General features: G+C 44.3%; 1 protein-coding gene across 1 annotated transcript in view; it reads right to left on the bottom strand.

Annotated features, from left to right (window-relative positions):
- The window catches only part of frmd4a (FERM domain containing 4A), a 57,395-nt gene extending 44,921 nt beyond the window's left edge, over positions 1-12,474 (bottom strand). The window contains 1 exon segment of the mRNA XM_068723495.1: positions 11,076-12,474. Coding sequence (XP_068579596.1) covers positions 11,076-11,168 — 93 coding nt within the window. The 5' untranslated portion in view covers positions 11,169-12,474.
- Positions 12,475-13,761: the final 1,287 nt, after the last annotated feature.

Below are 13,761 nucleotides of genomic sequence, written 5' to 3'. Positions count from 1 at the left end.
ATGTAAGTTTATTTGACACTGAGCAGAACCAGCTTCCTGACAGCAACTGATTTTAGCAAGCACAATAACAGGAAATAAACTGGGTCTATCTAGGATACGAGGATGTTGAACACACTCAGGATGAGTTTTGCTTAACAAGATGTCACTTCACATTCTTAGGAACAAAACGATGGCTTGTAGTTCTGTTGCAGCACTGTGATGATTACAGGTAAATAAGGAATTCTTGCAACTCAGGGGAAGTCCATGCACCTGTGTTTACTATAGTCCCTGCTTCTTCCCCATGCAGGATATCCTGCCTTTGGGATGGGGTCGGGTGATAAGAAGGGGAGCTGGCAGAAAAGAATACAAAATTAAAGGCGAAAACATGAAATCAATGCGACGGGAAAGCAACTTTAGAAATGACACAATGCAACAATTACCCAGAGACACTGTCTAACACAGCACTGCCCTCACACGCCTGACAGTACTAACCTGTTTAAAGGGTCATACCACAAGAGAATGTGTGACTGGAGGCTGTTGAGTCAATATTACTCAGTGTGATGTATGAAAGTGTGAACACGCCGCTGCGTTCTCTCACGAGAGGAATACGTGTCTGTGTGAGCAAACAACAGTGAAATGTTGCTATACTGCTGGTTACGCCACAGCTCAATCACGCAGGGTGCTGCTCCACGTAACACACAGAGCGCTAAATGATCACCTCAGCGTACGTGTCAAACACTGGTAAAATATCTGGGCCGGTGTCCTGATTGAGTATGTATGACTGCTGGTGATGGATGTCTTCTCCAGTAAGAGTTGAAAAGAGAGCACAGAGAGTTAAATAAGAAATGAAGAAGTAATTTAAGTAGGAAAAAAAAGAGCAATAATAGTGCCAGAGAGGAAAAAGATAGATAAGAAAACAGTTTTAGGTCAGAGCACTGGAGTAGAAATGTATTTTTATTTCAGGATGAGAGAAGAAGGTGGAAAAGGATTAAGTGAGAACAGGTTGATAACATAAAATAAAGACACTGTTAAGTCCTCTCTCTCTCTGTCTCTCTCCTTTGTGTGTCTGCCAGTTGTGTGAGGCTGAGTTTCTCATTAACAATAATAGAGGAAGCCGGGCAAAGAGGCAGTGCAGTGAGCCAGGGATATCCCCGTCCTGCAGCCTGACACACTGAACCCTCCTTCCCTGCTTTTGCAACTCACTCCACTATTAACAGCTCCACCTTGGACGGTACCACTTCGTCAACCAAGAGGGAGATGTTGTTTGTAACTAATCCAGAGGATGTCTGAGAAAGTGTTAAAACACCTCTGTTTAAAATGTGTTTTAGAGTGGCCTCTTCCAGATGTTTGTGTGTCTCTAATCCAGGAGGGGGTGTTAAGGATGGGTTTGTCTTAGCGAGATCTGGTATGTTATTTCAGTTTCCTCTGATTGTGTTGCCCTCCCTCAGGATGCTAAAACTTGGGAGCCACATGAAAACACATCTGAAGACAAAAGTTAGAATAACAATCCAGTTTATTCCCCTCTTGAGAATAAAGGAATCAGAGCAAAAGGACAGGAAAAGGCACATGATGTGTGTGTGTGTGTTATTTAAGTTACTCCACTGATGCTGTAGGATGATTTTGTGCTATGCAGTACAGTGTGTGCTTTTTGGTATGTAGCAAGAGGCCCAATGAGTTGAGTCTGTCTCTGTGAGACTGTTGGGTTTGTCCTGGTAGTGCCAGCTGCATACAGGGCAGGTGAGACGCCCGGAGAATACTAATGGCTCCATGAAAGGCCTGAGCACCGATTCAGACACGGTGAAGAGAATACTGATCAACCGTTTTGCTGAATCACATCTAGACAAACACAAGGCCCAAAAGACACAGTTCATTTTGATAAATCGATTAAAATAATTAATTCTCCTGTGAAACTGTTCTTTTGAGGCACATAGACACATTTAATGCGTCACCAGAGTTAGATTAAACGTATGAGGCAATGGAGGCATGGTGACCGACCAGACAGCCTATAAAACAGTGTCAGTGTGTGTGTTTTGTGTGCAAGCATCCCCCTGTCACATATCCATAGAAACACTTACCAGCTTAGCAGCTTAGTTACCGGCTCCTTTATAGTGACCCTAGCAACACAACTTCCTGTTAAGAGTCTGCATCCTGAGAACAACTACTTCAAAAGAACACTGTACACAAGGACAACAGCGTAAAACACAACAGTGTTTTCTGAACTTGGCAGGACAACTCTCCACATGCACCTGTGTTACAAAACTATGTCAACATGCGTCCCATTTCACTGGCAGGAACACTGCCACTACATGTAACCCAGTTCTGTCCTCCAAGCCTAAAGAAACAAATCAGTCATGTTTAACCCTGCCCCTGTCTCTGGCCCCGGTCTGTCGCCTGAAGGACATACCTGGCCTACAGTACATCATCTGTTCACTCCGTGCCGCTCACCTTCGATCCCAAGCCTGGAATCATTAATTTATAACTGTTTCCTACAATGAACATGTGTCTCCACAAAGCTTGAAGACAATAGGTGGTCGCAAATGTAAATTCAATTTGCAATAAATTCTCATTTCAAGGGTGTCTGTTGAAATGCTATGAACACATGCACATCTAGTTTCTGTTTTTTTGTTTGTTGTGTAAGTGAGGAGCAGCCTACCTGGTAGAGTGGCCTTGAAACACACCTGTGTGTGTATAAGAGATGCATGGGTGCAGGAAGGTTCCTGGCATGCACACGAAGACGTCGGAGGGCTGTTGAGGTGAGAGTCCACAGCAGACCCTGCCGAGTACAGACCGCCTCGTCTAGGCCCATCAAGACCGCCTCCATTACGTCCCTGACTACAAGCGCTCTATGATGAGAGCCACAACTCCAGAGGTACGTACAGTACAGCAGTATGATTTTGATATCAATGAGATATCCACAGGTATCACATTAGACTTTATTTGCACAGGTGAGCCATTACAGGTGAAATCCACAAATTGCCAATGGCAATTAGAAGGAATTAGCCTTTATTGTCCTCCTGATACCACTAAGCTCCATTAGATAATAAGTGGGTCATCTCTAGAGGTAAATCTGGCAGGATAGTCTCCTCTCCTGCCTCTGCTTTTCTCTGTCCTCTCAGTCTCTCTGGGATTCAGCGGTCCGATGTCTGCTCAAGGTCAAACCCTGCTGGTCCTTCTGTCCCGGTCCCACAGCTAGTGGTCCCCGCTGACTCTTTCTTTCTTCCCCCTGTCTTTCCTTCTCACTGACGCAAAGAAAACTCTGTCCGTTGGTCTGTACGCCACAAACACAAACATTCCCACTAAGGAAATGCAGCTGGTCTCTTAGTCTCCCTGAATGGTAGTTGTTTTTTAAAGTGATACGCACTCTCATACTGCAGCTCACATGGAGAGCAGCCAGTCCAGTGTCGGAGAGAAGAGAAGACATCCCTCTCTCTCTCACTCTCTCACTGTCTCACTTTTCAAAGAGTCTCACACACCTGGTCAGACTGGACACCTTCAGGCTTAAAGAAAACACAGCCAATCACATGGTCATATTCAAATCCTGATATTTGGTATGCTACTTTATAACAGCACTGGGATTGTAGCCAGAATGTTTTTAAAAAAGGAGATATTTTTTCCTCTCCTGGAGCTGGAGTATCCGGACCTGGCCTGTCCTCCAAAAAATCCAAGACAATGCAACTTATCTGCTGCTCTCTACGAACGCCACACATTATCCTCGCATGCAAGCATGTAAATATGATTGATTACATCCAACTTGTTTTATCTGAGATAGAAATCCACTTTGAAACACATCTTTTATTTGCAACAATGGCCACATGGAGGCAATACATCCCCCTCATACGACCTGTGCCAAGCCTACAATCTGTGTGTGCGTCCTTGCCAGTCTGTGATAAACTCTTGGCTTAACAGCACTGCTGAAACAATACAGCTTACATGATCAATGTTCTCTGTGTTGTGTGTCATATCGAACACAAGCACCTATTTTTTTCTAGTTCCAGCAGCCATTTCTTGATCTTCTAGGTCACTGGGGATTTCTTATATGTCAGTCTAGACATTGAAAAAGAAAAAAAGCTCAAATATCCGATGGTTTTGCACAGCCAAACTGAATCACTTTTTTCCACTTTCCTCAGAAAGCCTTGATCAATAGAAAATCCAATAGCTCTGTGCTGTACAGTAATTCTCTGCCATCCTACCAAACCCAATCTGACTGTAGGTGGATTAAATGGTCTTTCGTAGCCCACTTTGATTCATGGAGGGGTTTATTGATACAAGAGGTCACTCCTCTACTGCTGCTCTGGCGTGTCTGTGCATACAAATTGTTCCATGGTGCTTATACCATGTGTTTGTTACTGAATGCCACATGAACATGAGTAAGTTACTGCCGTGGCATTAATCAAATATAGTACACAAAGTAAATATAAACAATTGTATTTTTCCTGCCACTTCCAGTTTGGCTCTGTATTTTCCACAGATGGCTAATTGAATGAATTGCACAAAAATCCTAATCCTAACCCTTACCCCGATAATGCAATAAGCTTGCATCTCTTAAAATGTACTTCATTTCACCAACCACTTGCTCCAAGATCCCTTGTTCCACAGCACCAGTTTCCCTTCTCTCGATCTTAGGGCCTCCCATTGCTTTCTCAGTGGTGTCTTGAGAAACCCATGAGGAATGTGTAGCATTCCTATAGTGTGAATTTTCCAAAATGAATCACGTTCACATCTCCGCCACTGTAATTTATGAGGGGTGTAAATATTTGTTGTGGTAGGGAGGGAGGCGGGAGGTTAGGTATGACAGTGCACTGTTCCCATGATTCTATGTGTGTGCAGTGTCCCGCTGAATCCTGGGAAAGGTCACACAGGCCCTGTGATGTAAACAGTCAGCACCAGAGTGTCAGCTGGCCGGCTGTTACCATGGTAACAAGACAGAGAGAAGAAGACACTATCTGCCGAGTGATGGACAGGAATTGACAGCCAAATTGCATTCATCCACATTTTAATGACAAATAAACTTCAAACCTGTACAGGAAAAGAAGTAAACTTCCTCTGCTCCATCTGCTGCTCTCTGCATTCTCTTCCACGCTCTAACTTTCTCCTGCCTCCATCTCTCTCTCTCTCTCCCCCTCTTTCATCTCTCCCTCATATCTCTCTCTATCTCTCAATCTTCCTCCTGCTCTCTGATCTCCACTCAGGCATGTTATATTAGAGTGCAGGGAAGTCAGAGAGAGAGAGAAAGAGAGAGAGAGAGAGAGAGAGAGAGAGAGAGAGAGAGAGAGTGAGCAGTTGAGGGAAATGGGTCACAGACACTATAAATTCACAAGACCAATCTCAACAGAGGCACTATGGCCAACAAATTCACAAAAACAGTTGTATACAAGACAGGAGGAAGTGCATACACAGGAAAAGTTGTTGTTCTTCTGACAATAGACCTGGCATCTGGCTTCGGCAGGCCTCATTTTCTTATGGGCTCATTTGCGACACAACCACCCACACACACACACACACACCACCATCACAGTGACGGAGATTATAAGTGGCATAGACCCAGTCTGAAATTCAATTCTGATCAGTCTACTTTAATGTGATTGTATTAGAGGTGCAAGCAGGAAAATCAATAACAAAACGCGGCTCGAGAGGGGGGAAGAAAGCAGGGAGCTTCTTTATGTCTATGTGTGTGAGAATGTGCATGTGTTTTCATATGTGTGCATGGAATAATTAAAAATACTGTTTACTGTGCGCACGCGTGCAATGAGAAGCCCCCACGATGACACAAAACCTTTGAAGTATCAGGACTTGTTAGTCTCTTAAGTATAGAAGTTGACCTAGTTCATGTGTTATATGCTGTAATACTTTATACACACATGCACAAAGGAGTGTACACTCAGGAAAACACTCACACACGCACACATGCACACACTCTCAAACTAATCACTCTCTCTACTTTGCCTGGCAGATAAATATTAATGAGAAATACTACGTTACTGCAGTACACCCACGGGGAAACAAAAGACTGCACCTCTCTCACTCATACACACACACACACACACACACACACACACACACACACACACACACACACACACACATCTTCAAGAAAGTCTTTACAATTTTTTTTATTTTTTCTATTTATTATTTTACAACATTCTTTCTTTTTCTCCCCCAACTCACTCTTTTCCATTCCTCTTATTCTGTCACAGCAGGATTCACACGCAAACGTATACCGCATATACACACACACACACACACACACACACACACACACACACACACACACACACACACACACACACACACACACACACACACACACACACACACACACACACACACACTATGAATAAACCCCTTCATGTGAGTGAGTCACAGACAGTGCCCCCGTTCTCATTGAGTCGTGTTATCTCTCTAACAAAGGGAACAGATTGTGCTGGGATATTTAAGGAACATTTTGGGGTCTCCACATCCTGTTTTGGGGGAAGATGGAACCCAACAGACTTCTTCCCATCAACCCACACTCAATTCTTTTTTTCCCCTTTTCTCTGTTCTGTCTCTGTCTCTCTCTTTCTCTCTTTAAAGGATTCCACATGGTCATTTCTGAGAACACTAAAGCAGAGATAATGAAGAAATCATTCTGAGCTCTGCATGAAGGTGGCAGAGGATGAAAACATCCCATCTATCCATCCACTGGGGATGCTTTGGCAGAGGACAGAGGCGTCCACTCTCACCATAGCTACCCTGCTAGCAAACTGTCTCCACAGAGAAACAGCTCACTGCCTTCAGCCTTCACTCACAGTCAATAGGCGATCATCTCTTCATTGTTTGATCGTGTTCAGATTTACTTTGAACTTGTACGCAGCTGTGCTGTATGTCTATAGGTCTGGGGGTTGATTTTGGACGGGGAATAAAAGACAGAAAAAAAAAAAATCATAGCAGAGAGTGATGAAAGAGGCAGGGTGGAGAGGAGGGTGGGAGTCTCCCTTGTGCTCCCCCTTTCCTCCCGTGCTCAAAAACATTCTTCCTTGTGAGCTGCCTTGGGGAGAAAAGGGGGGTCCCCTTTCATGCCAAACAGGGTGTGGTGCAAGAGGGGCCTTCAGGAGTATTTAGCTCCAGCTATTCCCACATCTTTCTTTCTTCCCCTCTTTCCCCTTTTCTTTGTCTCTTTAATTGGACTGACTGACCACAGCTCTCTCACCTACAGTCCTGGGGGCAGATTGATAACCCGGGAATCAATACTGTAGTGAGGGCAGAGCACAGCTGTGGGGGTCAAAAACCCAAAGCTCAGAACTGATATGTGCTAAATGGGGGATGATAAAAGGAAACTGAACAGGAACTCATTTTGAACGTTGATCCTTTGGTGTCCACATCAACTTTGCAGCTCCTTAAATGAATCCTGACTCTAATGTCGGGACAATTAGATCAGTCTGATGAGAAACAAGCAGAGTGTCAACCTGACCCACAGAATGCCAGAGTCCAGAGCTGACCTTCTCTGTGATTGGTGCAGAGGAGATGTTTAAAGGTAACGAGGATCGATCAGTATTCCTGCCTCACCACATGCCTGGCTGCTACCCGTAGTGGCAAATTTAAAGTCTTGCTTTTGTGCTTTTGCGTTCCTGTTCCACTCATGAATGTGTGTTTTGAACATGCGCATGTGTCTAAGTCTTTATATATGTGTGTGTGTCTTCTCAGACAGTGATCCACCCCTCCCACCTTTAAACCCTCGCTCCCCTGCGGTGCCCCTGACAACAACATGTTTCCTTGGAGAGCGATTCAGCCTCCTCAAATCTGAAATGTCCCCCCCCCCCCCCCCCCCCCACACACACACACACACACACACACACACACACACACACAAACACACATGCATTTCTCGCTCTTTCTCGTGCCCTATCTGTTTTGTTTGTTTTTTGTTTTTGTTCTAAATTTCACAGAAAGGAGTTGAGCAGCTTAACATGATATCAGGATAACAAAGGCGGAGGATAATCCTAATTCAGGCTGCTCACCAAGGTAATCTAAACAGTAAACATCCACAAAAAGAAAAGCTGTTTTAAACTGTCAACACCAACTATGCAATTTATCGTCATCATATTATACTGTAAACACCTAGTGTTTTGCTGGGATAATCCATAAATCCTTCTATCCCATTTTGCCCATGCTGATACATTTCTTCATGTGTTGCCACTTTTACTATTTATGCACTATGCAAGTGCAAGAAAAAGGAGGGAATGAGAGGGAAAAAAGCATGAGAAGTTTAGATGTGAAGACAGGATTTTGATCCACAATGACGAGGAGTAGAAGGAGAGAATGAGGTATAGAAAAGAAGTGATTCATAGAGAAGAAGGGAGCAATAAAGTTTGCCTCCTCTCCTGTTGTTCTGGAGTAAACGGGTCTTGTTTTGTTCAGATGTGCCACAGCTGTTGTCTGTGAACAAAGATAGTCTATGTTCTCCTTGTAAATATTACACAATTAACTGTGATAGAAACCCACATCCATCAGGAACAACTGACACGGACGTGAAGCAATTCATCTGCATTAGATGAGTGACAGGGCACAGATGAGAAAGTGGCCCGTCTTTTTCACTCTGCAATCTGGAAGGTGAAAATCAATTCGGAGGACCCATTTTGAAAATATCTTTCAAACAAGTTCACTAATGCTAATGGTTTTACAAGAGTGAAGTGTTTAGCCAGTGCACCCACAAACCTCTGCATGTTCACTGGAAATACCGAGGGATATGAAAAATTGAGCTACAAAAACACTTTTAGCTGGAACTAAAGCTTGCAGCACTAAACATTTCCACTACAACATCACAGTCAGTCTCAGTCTGCTGCCTATAGATACAGATTTCATCAATATTTTGTCTGTACGCTGTTACTGTATGCTGTTACTGCTCTATGCAGTTGCATAAGGCGGAGATTGGATGATAACGCAATGAGTTATCTAACATGACAAGTCAGAGCAGGACAAAGCTGCAGCTGTGTTTAGAAGTGAAAGTATTTTCGTGGCTCATCGAGGACACAGGCAAGTAAAGTCATAACCCAAGAGACAGTCAACCTTTATAGAGGCTCAAGAGTAGAGGCCGGTCGATTACTAAGCTTTGTTCGCCTGCATCACAGAGGAGAGGTATCAGCCAGACAGTCTGATGATTTAAATTCTCTTATAAAATAGTCTTTGTTGATTTATTGAACATTTTTCTGCCCGTTTGGTTTGTTGGATTTTGAAGGTCTGACACATTTACTGCTCTACACAGCAAGCCGATGCACATCCATCTATTCAGTCATTCTTCCCGCACTACAGTACAATAATGTGAGTGAGCGTATGTAAATCACAACAAGTAATCCCCTTTCGGTCCGTCTGCACACAGCTGGCTGCAAGAAGAATGGGATGCAGAGAAAAGGAGTGCAATCAGGACAGGGAGAGAGAGAGAGAGAGAGAGAGAGAGAGAGAGAGAGAGAGAGAGAGAGAGAGAGAGAGAGAGAAAGAGAGAGAGAGACCTCCCTCCATTCCTGTGTGAGAGAATGCTTTTCCACATTAATTAAGGTGATTTGAAGGACTGTGTGTATGTGCACATGGCACCAGCCAATCAACCATTAGCAATTACTTCTCTGAAAAAGGACAGTGAATATTCAGTTTCCTCCAATCAAGCAGAATTGCGACAGCCGGCCAGTTAGATCAAAGTTAATCAGTTTTCCAGCCACCACAGAATTAATGACACACAACCTGAACTCTTTGAATAATGACAAACCTGAAAGCATCACAACAAATTCTAACTTATATTCACCTCTCAAGTTGCTTACTTCAGTGCAACTTTTCTACAGAAGCAAATGAACCAGGTTGGGTTTTATGTGTTTCTGTGTGAGGTGATGTGAAGGTTATAACAGTTACTGTATGTATGTCGGGGCTTATTAACATGAAAGCTGTTTCCATCCAATGTATAGAAGCCATGCCGTGTAATTTATGATAGCATGGGCACAGTGTGTGTGTGCTTGTGTGTATAACTGTATCCTTCCTCTCTGCGTACACACTAAATCAAAGAGAGAACTACAAAGAGACCAGCAAGTCACATGAGAGGCATGCTAATGAAACTAAAGCCACATTACATCAAGTAGGCAGACTTCAATTTTTTAAAAGGGGGAAGAAATTCAATTCTATATGATCCTATAAGCACCTCACGATTTTTGGGAAAGCAGATTGGATGAGCCGTGAGCCCAGCTCGCTCATCACCTGTACACACGCTCTGCTTAAATGTGATTCACTTAATACCAGGTGTATTTACAACATGAAAGAGCGCTGACGTGCATCACAGAAGGAATGCAGCGGGGAATCACGCACACAAAGACACTAACAGCTGCAAACTTGAGCACTGCTTTCTATATTCACACACATGCAGCTTTCTCGTGGTGCAAACAACTTTGTCGAAGAGCAAAAAATGGTGAATCACCTCACAGGTTTCAGCCTGTCCTTACAACTGACATAAAGGTTAACTTTGCAACACACATTCCACGTCTTAAGCTCAGCTGGAAAACTATTATCTATTGCCGTCAGTCCACACCCAGCAGATTTACACAAACACATACACACTGAAGCCTCTGATCCCTGGCAGACAAACTGATTCCCAGTGTGTCAGGATCCAGCAGGATCCAGCACTTTAAATCACGCTGAAGGCGAGCCTTCGTGTGGCTTCGCTTGATAAAAGGAAGCTAACGCATGCCTCAAGGCAGTTCAATTACATTGACAGTAACGGGCAAACAAACTGCACTCAAAGACAGCTCTCCCACAGTGAGACTTCCCAGTAACCTTGAAAACCGAGGACTGCAGTGGAATACGTTAGCAGTGACAGAGACAGACTGAGCTCTGGAGAGATTGACAGAGTCAGACTGACAGGAAGAGAAACACAGAGAAGTATTGTCCACTGTGGAGATTAAAAGCTTTGCTCTCAACTTGCCTTCCACCAATTCAAATCTAATACCCTCTCCTGGATTAGCCAAGAAATCCCACTTACACACCCAGAGCATGGCAAGACAAGGTCTCCAAACAGGAGGGACAGACAAAGTCAGAGAAGGAGGGAGAAAGTGTGAAAGAGGAATTGTGGGAAGCTTGTGTCTTACCCTCTCTCCGCTGTTCCTCCGTAGAGTCCCCACCGGCAGTTTAAGCATCAGCCGGCGGGTTCTCCCGGGTGTCACTGCTCCCTGGACCACCATAGTACGCTCCAGAGTGTGTGTCTCCGTGGGTGTGCGAGCATGTGTGTGAGAGTGTGAGGTGGGTGTCCTCGGTGTCCCGTCCAGCCTGGCAGCCGGGGGTCACGCGAGCTTTGCGCGTGGGTGTGTATGAGGAAAGAAGTGTGTGCTGTTAGTGTGTGTGTGTGTGTGTGTGTGTGTGTGTGTGTGTGTGTGTGGGAGTATAGCAGCCCCACACAGGTCCTATGTGCCTTTCTCTGCTTCTAATAGTCTTAAAACACTTCCCATTCTGCTCTGCTCAGCTACGCTCCACTCTGCTGCTCAGGAGGTGAAAGAGTGTGTGAGACTGAGTGAGAGGGAGAGGGAGCGCGCTTTGTCTCTCCTCTCTCTTCTCTCTGGCTCTGGCAGCTCCCCCCTCCCTGCCTCCCACACTCACTTCCTTCAGTTGGGGGCTTAACCAGGTCACTGGATTAATGTGACGTTACGGCTGATATTAGCATACGCGCTTGTGTCACGTGATCCAATAATAATTGTGTGTGAGCAATGAGCATACGCCCACCATCCACACACACACACACACACACACACACACACACACACACACACATGCTCAGCCCTTACAGGGGATCACGTGGGGAACCTCAAAAGGAATATGGGATGTTTTGCCATCTGGTAGAGAGATTATCTTTGAAATCCCACATCCAGCTTTCTCTCCCTGCACTGTCTGGACTAGGACACAAAGGGGGAACACACACACACACACACACACACACACACACACACACACACACACACACACACACACACACACACACACACGCATACATCCTTGCAGTCAAGCACGCACAATGCTCATGCATGCAAATATTTAGCATCCTATCACTTGGTGCATCGTCTGCAAGCAGAAAACTGTGGAAATTGGCCTGATTTTTTCCCCCCACACAAAGCTGGGACAGTAGTGGACGTTTAGCTGCAAGGCTCCAGCAGAGATCTTTTATCATGTTGGCTGCAGCAACGGAGAGCTGAGTCAGTCGTCCGTTTCCACCACGGTGGTCTTTACATGTCCATTAAAGCTATTGGACTCATGAGTTAGAGCTGCACCTAGTGACTTACTGTCATATTCTCATCATCACTCACCGCTGAGCTCTGTTTGCCTTTGCACGTCAATACTGAACCGTCAGCTGATCAACCTAAGTGGATCAACACACACATGCATGCACATATATGTAGGCATACGCAGATGCACATATGCACACACACACACACACACACACACACACACACACACACACACACACACACACACACACACACACACACACACACACATGTACAATAGGTTAATGCACATAACAGCTAACATCCTGCATGGGCTAGCTAGTCATATTAAGCCAGCAGCACTGTATTATAACCAGTGTGATCTGGCTTTGTTATCACAGTTATGAGGTGATTTGATACTGGGGCAATCAGATTAAAGCCACCTGTCAAAATGAGCAACCAAATAAGCCTTTTCTATCCTCCATATCATTTCTTTAAGTGAGGACCCCCGACAGCTTTGGTGACATGATACTGCATACGTCACACTTACATAGACACACACATACATTAAAAAAAAACACACACATACACACACACACATTGTGCTAAAGCCGCACGACAAGCATTCAGGGGAAATTCATCTGCAGTGGTAATCCTCAGAAAGCATTATTTATTCAATACCCTGGCCCACATCAGTGGGTGAGTGACTGTGGCCTACATGAGAAATATCAGAGGGCTATTTATAAACTTAGTTTGCAGACATCCAGGTCTTGAATATGACATACTGGAGGAATTGAAAAGGGAACCAAAAAACACCATTCATTTCCGTTTGTACTGTTCCTGGTACTTTGTGTGATGTGTGCACTTGATGCTAATTCAGATCGCAATGACAGAGATTAACAGCCACTGCTGATTCAGGAGACAAAAACCTTGCCGCTTTAATAGGGAGCTCGTATGACACCTTGACAGGGAGATGACAATACACTCTCCTAATTGAACAGTTTAAGTATGGTTTGTGTTCGTTTGTTCTCCTCCACAGTGCTAGTTTTTCTTTACTTAAATTCCACCGCTTCAAATCCGATGAGGTGATAAGCCCTCGTCTTGACAGGAGGAAAAGAAACCAAAAAAAAAAAATACAACACTATTCTTGATGCCTCAGGCTAGATGCACAATGACCCATTTCAGTCAACACGCACGCAAAAATAAAGGCAAATGGGATTTGCACTTGCTAATAAAAAAATATGTGAAATACAAAACTGCATACAAAATAAGCCACAAAGCATACAAAACTCTGGCAAAAAGCTGGGAGATGCTGACACGCTTCACTGTGCTGGATCAGGTCACACCAACTGTCCTAGAAATGAACTATGGCTAATAATACATTTCCAATAAATCCACATTCAACAACAGAGAGTAAGAGACAAAGAAGAGAAAGAGAGAAGATCACTACCTGGTTATGAGAGATGCTAATGAGGGAGGTGCAAACAAAGCGTCTGGACTGTCTGGTGTGTGTTTGTGTATGTCTGCTAAGTCTTTGTCCCTAGTTGTAATAACAAGAAGCAATGGTTCTGAATCGTAG

Source organism: Cebidichthys violaceus, unplaced genomic scaffold (assembly GCF_023349555.1).
Source record: "Cebidichthys violaceus isolate CVI_PGR_0920_01 unplaced genomic scaffold, fCebVio1.0.p SCAF_3, whole genome shotgun sequence".
Lineage (NCBI taxonomy): Eukaryota > Metazoa > Chordata > Actinopteri > Perciformes > Stichaeidae > Cebidichthys > Cebidichthys violaceus.
This window is presented reverse-complemented; position numbering and strand designations above follow the sequence as displayed.